General features: G+C 50.7%; 2 protein-coding genes and 1 non-coding gene across 6 annotated transcripts in view; 2 read left to right on the forward strand and 1 right to left on the reverse strand.

The window, feature by feature from the left end:
- The first annotated feature begins 94 nt into the window (after positions 1–94).
- On the forward strand, positions 95–10549 carry Bud23 (BUD23 rRNA methyltransferase and ribosome maturation factor). 3 transcript variants are annotated; one of them, XM_041648482.1, is made up of 12 exons: positions 95–210; positions 302–339; positions 2693–2788; positions 2881–2963; positions 3178–3274; positions 4680–4776; positions 5941–5991; positions 6702–6787; positions 7204–7249; positions 7498–7556; positions 9694–9783; positions 9905–10547. In XM_041648482.1, exons 1-12 carry the CDS (start codon positions 163–165, stop codon positions 9957–9959), a joined length of 846 nt encoding a protein of 281 aa, XP_041504416.1. In that variant the 5' UTR covers positions 95–162; the 3' UTR covers positions 9960–10547. The 3 variants fall into 3 exon arrangements, with proteins under 3 accessions (XP_041504416.1, XP_041504418.1, XP_041504417.1); XM_041648484.1 differs by lacking the exons at positions 95–210; positions 302–339 and adding an exon at positions 356–383 and having other exon boundaries at positions 9905–10539; XM_041648483.1 differs by lacking the exons at positions 95–210; positions 302–339 and adding an exon at positions 425–477 and having other exon boundaries at positions 9905–10549.
- LOC121446634 lies at positions 9168–9299 on the forward strand. The gene has a single exon (XR_005974074.1).
- Positions 10550–11921: 1372 nt separating the features above from the next.
- Stx1a (syntaxin 1A) overlaps positions 11922–17351 on the reverse strand; it is a 28498-nt gene continuing 23068 nt past the window's right edge. Inside the window, exons 9-10 of one of the 2 annotated variants that reach the window (XM_041648481.1) lie at positions 13607–13717; positions 11922–13209 (exon numbers count right to left, since the gene is read on the reverse strand). In XM_041648481.1, coding sequence (XP_041504415.1) covers positions 13132–13209; positions 13607–13717 — 189 coding nt within the window. In that variant the 3' untranslated portion in view covers positions 11922–13131. Of the gene's footprint in view, positions 13210–13606; positions 13801–17351 lie in introns of those variants that run through there. The other variant, XR_005974038.1, reaches the window with a different exon arrangement.

The raw sequence follows: 17351 nt of genomic DNA on the forward strand, positions 1-17351 counted from the left end.
GGCGCCTCCGGCTTGTAGCCAATCAAATAAAAAGATAGGCGGGGAACGTTTAGAGTGTGAGCTCTAGGTGTGTGTGTGTGGGGGGGGGAATAGTCGCAGAGTTGATGACGTCAAACATTGCTCCGAGGTTTGCCGGCACCAGCGTGCTGCGGTACCCTAGAGATGGCGTCTCGTAGCCGGAGACCCGAGCACAGCGGACCGCCAGAGCTGGTGAGAACCTTGTCAGGGCTTGGTCTTCTTCTAGCATGCCTGTTTTTGGGTTCTCCCCCTCATATCCCATGTGTCTTTCTCTTCCCAACAGTTTTATGACCAAAATGAAGCCCGGAAATACGTTCGCAAGTGAGGAGAACATGGCTGTTGAATGGCATCGGGGGTCGGGATCGGCAAGTCGCCCTCATTATGGGTGTCGCTTGGAAAGCATCTAGAATTTGGGAGTGGGGGAGATGAGGGACCTGAGTAAATGCAGTTCTGCCACCGGTAAAGTGAATTTTAAACCGTCGAACTCTTGGAGGGATTTTGATACCTTGGTTCCAGTGTGGATGTTTTCGTTTCTAGTTTACACTAGGTCGTTTGACAATGTGTGGTTATTTTTGTTTGTTTGTTTTTGGCTTTTTCGAGACAGGGTTTCTCTAGCTTTGGAGCCTGCCCTGGAGCTCGCTCTTGTAGACCAGGCTGGCCTTGAACTCACAGAGATTCACCCGTCTCTGCCTCCCAAGTGCTATGATTAAAGGCGTGAGCCACCACCGCCCGGCAATGTGTTTTAAACATGTGGTAAAGTAGGCATAGTTAGAGGATATCTGTAGGATACTGTCATATTGTCTGTGTGCTCTGTCATTGAGCCACACCCTCAGCCCCTCACTTGGGGATTCTAGGCAGAAGTTTTACCATTGAGCCACACCCCCAGAAAGGAATGAATACTACTAGGAGGGAGGACATAGTCATTATGGGTTTCTTGTGATTCTTATTTAAATGCATGATTGCACTAAATTGTCATGGCAGCCATTGACAGAAACATCGTCTGAATACTCTACAGGATAGTTTATTTGGTTTTGTTTGTTTGAAACATGGTCTCCCCTAGCCCAGGGTATTCTTGAACTTCCTGTGTATCAGAGGTGACTGAATTCCTGACCCTACTGTCTCCATCTTCCAAGTGTGGAAATTGCAGACATGGTCCAGCATGTGTGGCTCTATGGGAACTATTGTGTGTGATTATTTACTTTTATTTTGGACAGACCAGATGTAGGACTATTCTGTTCAATATGGCAGCCAGTAGCTAGCTAGTAAAATTCTTTAACTCTGAATGACAATGTGGAGAAGTGAAAAAAAAAGACACAACTCACATTTTTTTTTGCTGATTCCATATTGAAATAACTCTTTGAGTATATAAAACATACATAACATAATTACAATAGGTTATTTGTTCTATTTTTGTTAGTTTTTTTTTTTTGAGATATGTTCACATCAGGTGACCCAGATTGGCCTCACTTGAAGTGACCCTCCTGCTTCAGCCTTCTGCATGCTGAGATTATAGGCATGTACAATCATGTCCTGTTCTTCTGTTTACTGTTTCTCTCCCTCCCCCACCTTCCTTTTGAGACAGAGTCTCACTATGTAGCCCTAACTGCCCTTGAACTCACAGAGGTGTGCTTGCTCAGGTTCTGGTTCAGTGGAGGTGTGCATCACCACACCTGGTTTTTGTTTTCAGGTAGTGGGGGTAGGATGTGTGGTCTGGCACACACTTTTTACTACCGAGGCGAATCATTTTGGTTTTTGGAGGTACAGGGCTTTGAATTTAGGGCCTCTTGTGAGTTGACAAGTGCTTCACCCCCAAGACACATGTCACACATGCCTAACACTTGTGCATTGTTGGTCCGTGTAGACGGGAGTAGATATGGCAGATGACTCTCGGAGAGAACGCATCCCTAGGGAATGAGCATCCAAACCAGCACAGGTGTAGAGAGTCATTGACTGCTCATCTGCTGAGTGACTTACTCTACTCCTGTCAGCCTTGCAGCTGGTGCACTTAACAATCTGTACACGATAAAATGACATACTACTGTATCAAATGGACTTTTGGGCTTACTTTGTTGATGCTGTTTTGAGGCAAGTCTTGCCCAGATTGAACTTAAACTCTTAGTCTCATGCCAGCCTTTTGAGTGGTGGGATTTTGTGGGAACATCCATGCCCATGATGGGGCTACGTTCAATAACTGCATTTGAGTTGTTGATTTCCGGTGAGAATTGTAGGTTTAAAATGTTGGGCAAGGGCTGGTGAGATAGCTCAGGGGTTACTAACCAAGCTTCATGACTCAGTTTGATCCCTAGAACCTCCATGTTGGAAGAAGAGAACCAAATTGAGCAAGTTGGCTTCTGACCTCCACATGCATCCAGACACACACACACTAAATGAAATAAATAATTTTTTTTTTAAATTATTCAAGACAGGATTTCTCTGTGTAACCCTGACTGTCCTGGAACTAGCTCTTATAGACCAGGCTGGCCTTGAACTCAAGAGATCTGCTTGCCTCTCCCTCCCGAGTCCTGGTATTAAAGGTGTGCGCCACCACTGCCAGGCAAAATAAAAAATTTTAAAGTTAGGAGAAAGTACCTCTGGTTGATTGTTTTTTTAAATTCTCCTAACTCTTTTGAACTAAGAGAAACTCTAACTACTCCTATGTTTTTCTGCTTCCCAGCTCACGGATGATTGACATCCAGACCAAGATGACTGAGAGGGCACTGGAGCTCCTCTGTCTGCCAGAGGGTCAGCCCTCTTATCTGTTGGACATTGGGTGAGGTCCTGGGGCCCCAGGTCTCATTGCCTGGGTGGGGTGGAGGGTCTTTACTATTCAGCTCTGTGACCCCTGTCGGTTGTTTCCTACAGCTGCGGTACTGGACTGAGTGGAGACTATATCTCAGAGGAGGGGCACTATTGGGTGGGCATTGACATCAGCTCTGCCATGTTGGGTAAGTTAGCTCTGTCTGTACCAATGTGACTATCCTCTTGAGTATGGAACAGCTAAATTGGATTTCTGGTTGAGATCAGGTCTTGCCATATAGCCCAGACCAGTCCCCAACGTGGGATGCTCCTGCCTCAGCCTCCCTGTTGCTGAGATCACAGGCCCGGCCACTATACCTGTCTGCAGCAGCAGTACCCATACTTTCCCTTCCTCCCATGTAGATGCTGCCTTAGACCGAGACACAGAGGGAGACCTGCTGCTAGGGGACATGGGGCAGGGAGTCCCTTTCCGACCAGGTTCTTTTGATGGCTGTATCAGGTGAGGGTCTTCACTTCCTACTTGTAATTTCGTACACCAGTGTTTCCTAAACGCAGCTGCATAGCGGGCATACGTGATATTTAAAATTTTACACGTTCTGGGCCTGTGAGCTGGCTCTGATTACAGGTACTTGTTACCAGGCCTGACAAACCTGTTTGGTACAGAAAACACATGGTGGAGAGAATAAAGGTTCTTGAAGATTATTGTCTCTCTTCTGTGCATCAGCCAGGATGCATGTGCAGTAAATGTAATTAAACAAATGTACATCTTCTAAGATTCTGAGATTTATAAGGTCAAAGGCTGCTAAAAAATTGTTGTGTGTATGCACATCTTGTGTATGTGGGAACAAACAGGTGGAGGCAAGGGAGCATCCTTAGGTACCAATCCTCAGACTCTTTCTTTTGTTTCAGACAAGCTCTCTTTGTGGACCATTGTCACACAGACCAGATTAGCTTCCCAGTGAGCTTCCGGCATCTGCCTGGCTCTGCTTCTGATTTCCCCATTTCTGGGATTATAGACACACTGACCTATAATTAATTGTTTTCCCAGGCGGTGGTGGTGCACCCCTTTAATCCCAGCACTTTGGAGGCAGAGGCAGGTGGATCTCTGAGTTAAGGCCAACCTGGTCTACAGAGTGAGTTCCAGGGTGTCCAGGACCACATAGAGAGGCCCTGTCTTGAAAAACTTAAGTTTTTAAAAATTTATTTTTTGAGCATGTTGACACGTGTGTGTGTGTGTGTGTGTGTGTGTGTGTGTGTGTGTGTGTGTTTCACATGCGTGCCTTGTCCCTGTGCTGGCTAGAGGACAGTGTTCAGTTCCACCTGGAACTGGAGATGGCTGTGAACTGCTGTGTGGGTGCTGGGAACTGACAAGCAGTCAGTGCTCCTAACTGCTGAGCCATCTCTCCAGCCCCTGGACTTTAATAACGAGCTTTGGAGCATTAAAATTGCTGTTAAAAATATGAAATGTCGCTGCCCATGGTTGTCACCCCAGCAGTGAGGAGGTGTGGGCCAGAGTGAGATCCAGATCAAGGGACAGGTGGGGGAGGGTACGAGCCTTGAGAGCTGCAGCAGAACACGGAAAGGCAGATGAATGGCTGGGTGTAAGTGCTTGCTGTCTAGTGGGTTTCCTCTGTCGGTCGGCGGAGAGTGGAGGGGTAGGTGGGCAGTAACGGCCTGGGCTCCTGGACGTACACACAGACGTTGGTTGAGAGAGGATTTTCCTGGAATAACTAAAGGAAGTGAGTGCTGCCCCCAGTTGGTTCTATGTTGCAAGGAAGTGACCAAGAGTGGACTGGCCTGTAGGACAGGAGCTGTGTGCAGCAGAGTATGGTGGATAATGGCAGATTCCTCAGGAGTCACTGGTGAGGGCATTGGCCCTCCTGACTGGGTCCTTTTCTTTTCAGCATCTCAGCTGTTCAGTGGCTCTGCAATGCAAACAAGAAGTCAGACGTCCCTGCCAGGCGACTCTACCGCTTCTTCTCTTCTCTGTACTCTGCCCTCGTGAGTATAGCTCCCCTCCTATTGGTTCTGTCTGTCTGTCATTCTCCTGCCTCGGAAGTGCAAGGATGAAGTTGAGGTCATGATGGGAAAGCTGTTGAGAAAGGACACGTAGCCTGTCAAGACTCAGTTGGGCGTGGTGGTATAGACCTGGAATCCTAACACTTGGAGGCAGAGACTGGAGAGTTGGGAGCTCAAGACCAGCCTTGGCTACATAGAAAATTCAAAGTCAGCCAGAGATGTCTCAAAAATGCAAAAGGAAAAAGGGTCCAAGTGCAAAGGGCGGACATCTGACTAAACCCAGGAGCATCGCAGTCAACATCTGAGGCAGTTGAGCGAGGGCAGTGATGTCATGTCCAGCACACAGAGTGCCCATGTCCTCTGCACTTCCCTGCACTGTCACCTTCTTTTTTAATTAAAAAAAAAATTCAGGGGCTGGAGAGATGGCTCAGTGGTTAAGAGCATTGCCTGCTCTTCCAAAGGTCCTGAGTTCAATTCCCGGCAACCACATGGTGGCTCACAACCATCTGTAATGAGGTCTGGTGCCCTCTTCTGGGCTGCAGACATACATATAGACAGACTATTGTATACATAATTAATAAATAAGTAAATTTTCAAAAAAAAATTCATGGCAGGTGTTGTGGTGCCACCTTCAATCCCAACACTTACTGCGTAATTGTTGTTTCTTGTCCTTTTTCTTTTTTTTTTTTTTGGTTTTTCGAGACAGGGTTTCTCTGTGGCTGTGGAGCCTGTCCTGGAACTAGCTCTGTAGACCAGGCTGGTCTCGAACTCACAGAGATCCGCCTGCCTCTGCCTCCCGAGTGCTGGGATTAAAGGCGTGCACCACCATCGCCCGGCTCTTGTCCTTTTTCTTTTGAGACAGGGACTTCCTGTGTAAACTATGCTGGGCGTGAGCAAGTAGTGATCCTCCTGCCTCTGCCTCCCAAAGGCTTAGGGTACAGGCACGCGCTATGTTTTCCTTTGTCTCTTGCCATAGCTGTAAGTTAAGTGCCTGCCTTACCAGCGAGTGCCCCATTCAGGAGTCGTGTTCATGATGGTGTTCTGAGCCTTGTGACGGGAGCTCTGTAAATGTTTAGTAAGTGAAGTGCACCGTGGCCATCATCCCACATGCGCTTACATGGTCAATGACATTTCTGCTGCTCACAGGTCCGTGGGGCTCGAGCTGTTCTGCAGCTGTACCCTGAGAACTCGGAGCAGGTGAGCCGCTATCTAGATCTGCCGGGAGCGGGGTGTGGATCAGCCTTCTCCATTCAACTGCCTTCTTTCTGTGGTAGAACAAGGAACTCTGGCGGCCTGGTGGAAAAGAGGGAAGGAGCACCCTAGTGATGGCACAGTGACCCCAGATGGCTCCCTGAGAGGGGGTGTGGCCGTAGGGGAGGCTGGTGTGTTGTTGATAGATGAGATGGTGGGAGGCTGGGGATGTGGCTTAGTAGTGAGCACTCATCTAGCATCCATGAGGACCTGGCCTCCATCCCCAGCACAGAGAGAGTAAAATGGAAACAGATAAGGCGGTGTCCCAGAATGTGCTGTGATACAATGCATCTCCATAACCCACAGCTAGAGGACCTCAGCAGTTCTGCCTTCTGTGGCAGGAGTTAGGGCTTAGAATGACAGTGAGCTGCAGGTCCTTGACATGTAACAGAACCGAGTCTGGTTTCCTGAGAGTAGGGAGATGGGTCCCTGGACCAGAACATGGGAACGAGCAGAACCGCTTTGTGCTGACACTCTCCTCAGGGTGGGGCTACAGAGACTGGTTACAGCCCCCACTTTATGCCTTGGTGGCTTTGGAGGCCTCTGAGTCAGAAAGGCCTAGCTAGACCGTGCTTTAGATTCTGACCAATGAGGGCTGGGGACCTCTGTCTGTCCCTCCCACCCCTCCATCTGCTCCCTGGCCCCTCTCTCCTCAGCTGGAGCTGATCACAACCCAGGCCACGAGGGCAGGCTTCACCGGCGGCGTGGTGGTGGACTTCCCCAACAGTGCCAAAGCAAAGAAGTAAGTGGCAGGGGCGGCGGCATAGCTGGTGAAGTGCTTGCTGTGCAAGCATGAGGGCCTGAGCTCCCATTTCCAGCACCTGTGTAAAAGGCTGGGCGTGGTGTGCTTGCTCGTAATTCCAACGAGGCACTGGGGAGACGGAGACAGGCAGATTCCTGGATGGTGAGCTCTAGTACTGTGAGAGACGCTGTCAAACATGCAGTGGAGAGTGTCTTGGGGAGTGACAGCTGAGCTTGACCTCGGTATACACATACACAGTGAGTGCTGGGCCTAGCACTGTCTACACAGCTGGGGCCCTTGCAGTCTACTGAGTCAACAAAGGGATGCTGGGTAGGAGGTCAGGGCACAGAAGATGCAAGTTGTCTCTTCTGCTTGGCCTTATGAGCCAGGCCTCACGTTGCTCTGCCTTGTTTCAGGTTCTACCTCTGTCTCTTTTCTGGGCCTTCCACCTCCCTGCCAAAGGTAAGGGTCTTGGGCTCCCAGGCTGCCTTCTACTCCCAGCGCAAGAGCATGCTGGGAGGGCTTCGGTGGTTAGGGTTCCCCAATCCCTTGCACAGAGCTCAACTGAGACCTCTGCAGGTCCTGGGACGGACCACCAACCCCTGTAGCCTGACTTTTAGGCCTGCTGGACTTACTCAGGCCTGAATACACACGTGTCTTGTGTTGCGGCAGAGAGCGCCAGGGCGACTCAGAAGCTTTGTCTCCTACAGGGGTTGACTGAAAGTCAGGATGCAGACCAGGCCACCGAGTCCGCCTTCACCAGTGAAAGGTAAGGTGTGAGGGGCCTAGGTGCGGGACCCAGGCAAGGGCTCGGGCATTTTCCTCTGCTTTCACCTGAGTCAGGTTAGACCCAGCTACAGTGCCAAAGTGATGTCACAACCAGATGTGCCTCCTCCTCCTCAGGCTGGGTACTGGGGCAGCCACAGTGCCTTAGCTCCCTTCACACACTTGACAGGGCATTCCTGTGACGTTCCCCCCGCTTCTCGGCCTCCCCCAGCCACTTTAGCTACAGCCTGGACCCCAGGCTTCCCTGGCTCCTGCATCCTCGGCTCTACCCTCTAGAGTCTTCCTATCCACACACAGCTCACAGTTGGGAACAGATGCCCAGGCTGTTCAACACGGCCCAGCTAACATAGAGCACACACACATGTCACCATCCAACACCAGCATGAGGGCGAGGGACCCTAGGTGCTGGAGGAGTTGGATGCCTGGTACTTCCTCAGCAAAGCCAAGTAGAAACATCTAGAAGAGTCTCAATGGGGAACGAGCAGGGAAGCTAAGAGGAGTGGGCAAGGATCAGGGGCCAGGCTTACCGCAAGTTCCTGCTCTCAGCCAGCTCATCTGCCGTTTGTTTCTGTCACTATGAGAAGAAGCAGGTTTCCACATGGCGTCACTTCCCTGCCCATCACTCCTGGCCCCCGTGCTCACTTGCCCTTTCCTTTCACCCACCTCGATGGCTTTCTCTTGCCTTTCTTTAGTGGCTCGCATCTTGTTCCTGTAGCAGGCTCCCTTGGAGCAGCCCTCAAATCATGACACGGAGGCTTATTGGTTCTGAGTGCTTGGCCTTCCCTTAGGCTTGTTTCTAGGTAGCTTCTTTAACTTAACCCGTTTCTGTTGATCTGTGTGCTGCCCCAAAGCTTGCTTACCTCATCTACACACTGTCCATCCTGCTTTCCTGCTTCCTCTGTGGCTGGCTGACCCCTGGCTGACCAGGCCCCCTTTTCTCTCTGCTTGCCAGCCCTGCCTAGCCCTTCTTTGCCTAGCTATTCGCCAGTCAGCTTTTTATTAGACCAATCAGGTACCGTAGGCAGGCAAAGTGAAACAGCAACACATCTTTACATAGTTAAACAAATGCAGCAGGAACAGATGAAACACATCTTAGTAAAACAAATATTATGCAACACAAACATAACACAAACAAATATAACACATCCTTACTGAAAACAATATTCTATTCCACAGCATGCTCCCGTCTGCACTGCCCTTGCAGTGTTCTGTGTGTTCCATGTGTTCTGTATGACCTTTGGATCCCCTGCATTTGTAGTAACCTCTGACTGCACCTGGCCCGACTTCCAGGAGCAACATGGATGCTCCTCCTTTCCTTCCGTGGCTCCCTTTGGCCTCGTGTGGCCTGCCCCTCTTTCCTGGTGGCGTGGGTCGCTGCACATAGCCCAGCCCCTGCTACAATGCTGAGTAGCTCTTGGAGCTCTGCTCTGCCTCTGCTAGAGGAAGGTTTGACATGGCTCCTGTCTGCACCCAGGGGCCACAGACCATACTGAAGCAGCCGGCAGCTCTCCCTCAAGCTAGGCTGAATCACTTCATCCCGGCAGCCAATGGGATTGTGGTTATGGGTGGGTGCGTAGACTCCCTTTCTTCCATGGGCCTTTTGTCCATTGGGCTGTGGGGAACACATTCCTCCTCAGCCAGGGCTGGAGGCCAAGATGATCTGTGAGAGGCTTTGTTGTCAGGACTGCCATGAGCGGGCAGCCTTGTTTTCCGGCCTCAGACATTGACAGAAGCTAGGGTGGGGTGGGGGGTGAGGTTGAATGACACTGGCTTCTGCTAGGCACACTGAGCCCCAACCCAGACAGGGACCTTAAGTGGCAGCATTGGACTGTGCAGGTTCCATGGCTTTCCTTGGACACAACCAGGTTACTTTTTTTTTTTGAGTTCCTCCTTTCTGGAGTCACCTTATAGATAAGGTGTGTTCCAGACACAAGGCCATCTGCCTAATGATACTTTGTAGGGACAGGGACTTTGCCCCACAGCTCTGCTAAACCAGAGGTTCTGGTCCTGTTACGGAGGTGTCCAGAGTGGAGGTGATAGATGGGAAGAGGGGGCTTCAGAGCTAACACTCCCCCTCCCTGTGACAGCTTAGGCACCCTCTCACTTTTGTCTCTGCCTAGGGCTCCACACAAGAAGGCACGGCGGGACTTGGTGAAAAAGAGCCGCGAGTGGGTCCTAGAGAAGAAGGAGCGGCGCAGGCGCCAGGGCAAGTGAGTACCAGCTGGGGGTGGGCGGCAGGCAGGGAGGAGGAGGCCGTGCCCACCAAGACGTAATCTGCATTTGTGGTCACAGAGCTCTTCCTTCTCCTGAGTCTGTTCTGTCTGTCTGCAGGGAGGTCAGACCTGACACCCAGTACACAGGCCGCAAGCGCAAGCCCCGTTTCTGAGGGCGCTTCATCTAATCAAGGGGAGTCTGGCCACCCACACCTGCATCCAGTCCTGCATCCAGTCCTACAGGCGACCCAGGCCACCCACACCTGCATCCAGTCCTGCAGGTGGCTCTGGCCACCCACACCTGCATCCAGTCCTGCAGATGGCCCTGGCCACCCACTCTGCTCAGAGGTTGGGAGCTGTCCAATCCAGGACCTGCCTCTGAGGAATTTTCTAGATTGAACTGTTTACTTCAGCAGCTAGCAACATAGTATTTTAGAAAAGTTGCGAATTTCTCAAAATATTTTTTCACTAAAAGTGTTCCAGGGATTTGGGTTTGGCAGCCCAGATCATGTAATTCCAACACCCTCCTTGGAGGCTGAGGCATCAAGATGGAAAGTTCCAGGCCAGTCTGGGCTACACAGCAAAAAAACCTGTTTTAAAAAAACAAAGTGAAAAAAATTTTCTAAGAATGTTTTATTTTGTCCTAAATACATTAATTTAGTTTCTAAGTAACTGGTGGCTCTATATTAACCTGTGTCTCGGGTTCCTCTGTTAGGGACCACTGCATGGCTCCTAGCCAGGAGCTGGATTTAAAAACCTGGAATGGACAGAAGCTTTCTTCCATCTTGGGAGGGGCACAGATGGGTTCCTTGAATCAGGACTCATTTCTCATGTCAATGCCATGCGAGGTTGGGAATGGGGTTTGGGTACTTGAGGTATCCACTGCCTCGAGTCTCTGCCAAGTCCCTTGTCTCACATGGGAGGTGACCTCAGGCTGTTGGGACAGTCGCAAGTGGTCAGAAGCACAGGTCCTGCTCTAGGTGTGGTGTCTGCCAGGCTAAGGACATTTGATACATATGTATCTCCCTCGGAGGAGGCAACTACATCTAGATATGGCACAGCAGGAATGCATTGAACAGGGAAGGAGAGGAGCCTAAGGGCCTTAACCCCTAGAGTTGCATCTCCCAGGGACCAGATCCAGGACTTAGGCCCTGTGGGTACAGTTCTTGCCATGTGAATGAGGAGTTCAGATTCAGGAACCCAGGTAAAGCCAGATGTAGTAATGCTGCTAGTTAGGCAGAAGTCGGTGAAACTCGTGGGTCAGCTATACACAGTGAAGAAAAGATCCTGCTTTGCACAGGCAGAAGGTGAGGACCAAAGCCCAAAGTTATCTTTTGATCTCCTCACACATGCACGCACACCCAGGCACCATGTGTACTTTTCTTTTTAGGGGCTAGAGAGATGGCCCAGTGGTTAAAAGCATGTACTTCTCTTCCAGAGGTCCTGAGTTTGGTTTCTACCACCCACATAACCAGCTATAATCCCAGCACCAGGGGATCCAACGCCCTCTTCTGGCCTCCACAGGCACCTGCACTCACACGACAGACACACATAAATAGTCAGGCATGGTGGTGCTTGCTCCCTTTCAATCCCAGCACTCGGGAAGCTGACTTCTGACTTCGGAATTTGAAGTCAGCCTGATCTACCTAGTAAGTTCCAGAACAGTAAGAGCTACATAGTGAGACCCTGTCTTAAACAAAACTTAAATAAATAAATAAATATCTGGGAGTTGGAGAGATGGCTTGGCAGTTAAGAGCATTGGTTGTCTGGGCAGAGAAACTGGGAATTGGTTCTCAGCACCCATGTGGCAGCTAACAACCATCCATATGTCCAGTTGCAGGGATCCAACTCACTCTTCTGAGCTCTGTTGGCTCCAGGCACACATGCTGGCAAAACATTCATACCTCTGATAGGTGAAGGTGGCTCTCCCCTAGGTAAGGGTGGGGTTCTGGGGTGGTCTCAGAAAAGCCCAGATGTTACCCACTGTCCATCCAGAAGCAGCTGAAGGCCTGCGTATTGCGGGAAAGTTGGGAATCCTCCGTCTCTGAGCCCCTTCCCTTTCAGTACCCACATGGTTGATCTCGTACCCCCTACACTGCAAATGGGAAAAAAAAGTTCCAAGCAGAGGCTCACTACAGATACAAATGTTTATTCTACATAAAAATCTCACAAAATGGGTAGCTGGTTGTACCAAGACCTTTGGTGAAGGGGTGGAGGGAGTGGCCGTGAAAGAAGGCAGCACGGACAGTGGTCACAGTCACTGGGCAGGAGCAAAGCTGAGGGGAGGGGGCACACAGACACGGCCCCAACTCCCACTGCATGCGCTCGCATGCATACTCCTTGCCTGTGGACAAGAAAAGGTTCCTGGGGCACGGGATACATTTTTGACTCTGAGAAGCCCCAAGATAGCAGGGGAGGGGAGTGGGGAGCCCCCTCCCCAGCTGGCTACTGAATACTGCATCCAGTACACCTGACATCACGTGGCACATCAGTGGGAGACACCTGGCTTTTCAGAACATATAGAGAGCAGGGGACCACTGTCCCCAACATGCAACCCTGGCCGCGACTCAACATGCCTGTTAGAGACTGTGGGCAGAGGCCTGAGGTCTGATCTACCTCTCAGCTCCAAGCCAGGCTGGAGAGGACACCACCACGCTTCTTGCAGAAGTTCACTAGGCTCAGGCCCAGCCCAGGGACACGACTCCCGAGTCTGTGATAAGGGCAGCCGAGGCCAGAGACATTGTCAGCTTTGCCCAAAGTGGGGATGCTGGGTGCTCCTAACACACCGGCAGCCATGACACCCTGAGCCTCCTGGCAGTGGTAAGCTAACAAAGACTTCAGTGTTGGGCTATCCCTTAGGACACCTCTCCCCTAACCTGAAAAGCAGCACCATGTAACCAGCTGGTCCCCACCCTCCAGGTGCCATGGCATGGTGGGGAGAGCTGGAGAAGCCAGAGGGCAGGGCAGGGGAGGGCAAGGTTGGGGTCCAGAAAGGAGCCCAAGTCCCAGGGGAGGGTGGACCTCAGGCCTGAAGAAAGACGGACCTGGTCAGGGCCCGAGTCTTGCCCACACTGACCTGTCCCCAGCCCCTCTGGCTGTTCCCGATCCTGTTCCCCTCTGCCTCCTGTACAGATACACACTGTCACAAGATCATGCACACGACACGGCTTGGGGCAGGGTGGTAGGAACGGGAGCCTCATGGCAGAGAGGGAGCAGTATGGGATGGGGAGGAAAAGGGTTCCCAGCCAGAAGGCAGGGATGGGGAGGGCAACCCAGCTAGGCGCAGCAGCCAGAGGCCTCTTCGGGGAGACCCGTCCAGAGTGGAGAGGTGGGTGGAGCTGGTGTCTATCCAAAGATGCCCCCGATGGTAGAGGCGATGACGATGCCCAGAATCACACAGCAAATGATGATCATGATCTTCTTCTGCAGGGAGACAAAGGCAGGCCTCAGAAGAGCATGGGGGTACCAGAAAGGGGGAGCCAGAATGAGGGCTCAGACTGGGGCTGAATAACAGAATGCCAGCCTAGAATCCCCCAGTGAGGGGCTGGGGGTAGATCTCAGTAGTAGAGCTTTTGTCTAGCATGTGCTAGATCCTGGGTTCCATCCCCTATATGGACAAAAACACCCAAAAATCAGGAAAATGAGGGTTGAGATCTGAAGGGTCAGGACAAGGGGTAGGGGATGGCCTAGAATGGGCTGTTGATGGAGCGGTGAAGGCTATGGTTGGGTTTCTGAAAACGGGACAGAGGCAGGTGGGGAGGAGTGTCTCACAGCCTGGGGGCTCTCTGGGGCACGGGCTTGGACAGAGCTGGCCACTGACCCTGCGCGCCTTGCTCTGGTACTTGACGGCTTTCTTGGTGTCAGACACTGCCCTCTCCACGTAGTCCACAGCGTGCTCCACGTTGTACTCGATCCTGTCAATCATCTCTCCCTGCAGGACCAGGGGTACCCAAGGTCCAGGCCTCCCTCCTCAGAACCAGAAGGGAGCTCAGAGGAGGGATTCAAGAAAATACCCTGAAGTCAGAGAGAGAGAGAGAGAAGAGAGTGGTGAAGAGGGCAGGGAGCTTCTCACCTGTGCCACCAGGCCAGGCACCTGGCCAGGGCATCTTGAGTACAAGGCATGCCAGGAACAGCTCCCATCTTTCCCAAACAGCAGCCATCCTGGGGGTGAAATTGGCCATGCAGTCTCAGGCAAGGGTGAAGATCATGCAGAGGGTGGTCAGCTGTGACCGTATGAAGTGCATAATGCCAGACACAGAAAGGCAGGGCGGGAGTGGGTGGGCTGTATCCTGAGCCGGGCCTGGCCAAGGTGTAGCAGGTGACCATGGGCAAGCCTCTTACTCTCTCCTTACGGGCCAGTTCCGATTCTTTTAAAGATTTTATTTATTTATTATGTATACAGTGTTCTGTCTGCATGTACACCTGCATGCCAGAAGAGGGCACCAGATCCTATCATAGATGGTTATGAATCACTATGTGGTTGCTGGGAATTGAACTCAGGACCCTCTGGAAGAACAGTCAGTGCTCTTAATCTCAAAGACATCTTTCCAGCCTTCCATGAAGCTCTTAATATCTGCTGTCTTCAAATTTTGAGACCCTTTAGCCAGCCCACAGTCCTCTCTGGGTCCTGTGTTCTTCATCTGCCCATGACTCCGCCCCACAAGACTCACAGCAATGGTGTGTCTCAGTCTGAGTCTGACACTTCCTCCTGGGAGCTTCTCACCAGGACACCAGGACATAAGGTTATATTACGTCTACCCACAGAACCCCTAGTATACCCAGGCATGACTTAGGAGCCTAGCACTTGAGAGGCTAAGCAAGAGGACCAGGAGTTCAAGGCTAGCCTGGTATACAAAGCAAGACCCTTCCTTACAAAGGTAAAAGAAATCACAATCCCCCCCCCACACCCACAAAAAGACCCAAACAGATGATGATAATAATAATAAGAAAACCAAAAACAAACAAACAGCACCAAAACCCCAAGAAAACCAGGTGTGGTGCCACAGCTAAAATCCTAGCACCGAGGAGGCTGAGCCAGCATAGGAGTCCAAGCCTGGCTTGTGCTATAAACAGCAAGCAAAAGAACAAAACTAAATCGACACTAAAAGTCAACAACAAAATCAACATCAGCAAAGCCAGATGTGGAGACTTAGCCCTGTACTCCAAGCACTCAGGAGCTGGAGGAGGGGATCACCATAGACCTGAGGCCAGCCAAGGAAGACCCCGTCTCAGAACAAAGGGCTGGAGCTGAGGCTCAGTTGCTATGGCAGTTGCCGGAAATGCCTGGAATGCAGGATGTCTCTCTCACATTCGGATCCTCAGCACTGAGTTCAGTGGCACACACCTGTGATCGCATCATCTGGGAGGAAGTGGAGGCAAGGGGATAGGATGGGCAGTACAAGGTCCAAGACGTGAGATGGCTCAGGAGATAAGGCTGATTCTGGCCAAGCCTGAGTTCAGTTGGCCCACATAACTGAAGGAGAAAACTTACTTCCAAAAGCACAAATGAACACAGATACATAGGGTTGTGTGTGTGCGCGCGCGCACACACACACACACACACACACACGCACACGCAAGCACACACACAGATGTAAAATGTTGTTTTTCTTTTTTAAATAAAAAAATCCAAGGTTAGACTGAGATGGCTCAGTGGTTATAAGCCCAAAACCCCAATTCCAGGGGATTGGACCCCCTCTCCTGGCCTCCATGAGCCCCAGGCACATAGTGCACGGACATGTATGCAGACAAAACACCCATACACATTAAAAAATATATAATATATATTATATAGCCGGGCGGTGGTGGCGCATGCCTTTAATCCCAGCACTTGGGAGGCAGAGGCAGGTGGATCTCTGTGAGTTCGAGACCAGCCTGGTCTACAGAGCTAGTTCCAGGACAGGCTCCAAAACCACAGAGAAACTCTGTCTCGAAAAACCAAAATAAATAAATAAATAAATAATATATATATAATATATAAGTAATACAATATATAAATATATATAAATAATATATATGTGTATATCTATTAGTTCAAGGTCATCTTAAGCTACAAATCAAGTTTGAGGCTAGCACGGCACATCTGAGACCGTCTCCAAAACAAAACCCACTCAAGGGGGCTGGAGAGATGGTTCAGAGGTTAAGAGCATTGCCTACTCTTCCAAAGGTCATGAGTTCAATTCCCAGCAACCACATGGTGGCTCACAGCCATCTGTAATGAGGTCTGGTGCCCTCTTCTGGCCTGCAGCCATACACACAGACAGAATATTGTATACATAATAAATAAATATTAAAAAAATAAAATAAAAAAACCCACTCAATAAGAGCTAAAGAAATAAAGGAACAGCTTCTTGGTATGGTACTCAGTACCACCAGTCTTCCCACCTCATCTGTCTCCAACTTTGGCTTGGCCTTGACCACTCCCTGCATCCCACAGACCTCCTTTCTCCTCAAGCTCAGCCTCCTGCTGAGCCCTTGGCATTGCCGGTCCCTCAGCCGGATGCTGCTTCTCATTTCTCCTGGGAGCCCTTCTTGGTTGGTTCCTTTGTGAAGGGCAAAGGAAGCCCTGAGTGGATGGAGCCCCGAATGTGTGTTAGGACACGGGCGCAGCCTTCACTTCAGCGCTCAGGAGGCAGAAGCAGTTGGATCTCTATGTCTGAGTTCAAGGCCAACCTGGTCTACGGTAACAAGGCGCTGTCTCAAAGCAAAAACAGAGCCGGGCAGTGGTGGCGCACGCCTTTAATCAAGACACTCGGGAGGCAGAGGCAGGTGGATCTCTGTGAGTTCTAGGCCAGCCTGGTCTACAAGAGCTAGTGCCAGGACAGGCTCCAAAGCTACAGAGAAACCCTGTCTTGAAAAACTAAAAAAAAAAAAAAAAAAAAATCAAAGCAAAAACAGAACAAGAAAGAAATAACAAACTTGCAGTGGCATGTGGAAGTCAGGTAATTGGGGTGAGATGGCTCGGTTGTCAAGTACCTCAGTTTGGATCCCCTGTAAAAAGCACCCACGTATAAAGTCAGCCACAGAGACCCGTGCCTCTAACCCCAGTTCTGTGAGGAAGAAATGGGAGATTTGAGGCTCACTGGTAAGTCAGTCTAGCTGATTTGGTGAGCGCCAGATTCAGTGAGAGGTGTCTCAAAGAAATAAGGCACATATGCATGTGTACACACACACACACACACACACACACACACACACACACGCGATCTCAAGTTTTAGTTTATGACTTTGTGTTAGGCCTCATTCATGACTATCTCAGGTCTCCTGTGGCTCCCAAGCCACAGGCTGAACATGCCTACCTAGGACTCTGAGCCCCCAGCATCACCAGAGAATATTCCATTTGTTCTATAGAGACGCTGTGCTGTCCTTTCCCACTCAACAGCCATTCGCTCCTGCAAGCAATGCTCGGTTGTCTTGCCCATTGCTATGCCTTCTGCTCCTCGTGACCCATGACAGAGTTTGTGAAGCCAGGACGGGGCTGGGGTGAGGGGTGGGATCAGGCAGGGCCAGGGGGACCAAGCAGAGCCATGCAGCAGGATCCCTGGAGGCCCTTACAACAGACTATG

The sequence above is a fragment of the Microtus oregoni genome, unplaced genomic scaffold (genome assembly GCF_018167655.1).
Source record: "Microtus oregoni isolate MIOR12 unplaced genomic scaffold, Mior012 000003F_ref0000135, whole genome shotgun sequence".
In the NCBI taxonomy this organism is placed as follows: Eukaryota; Metazoa; Chordata; class Mammalia; order Rodentia; family Cricetidae; genus Microtus; species Microtus oregoni.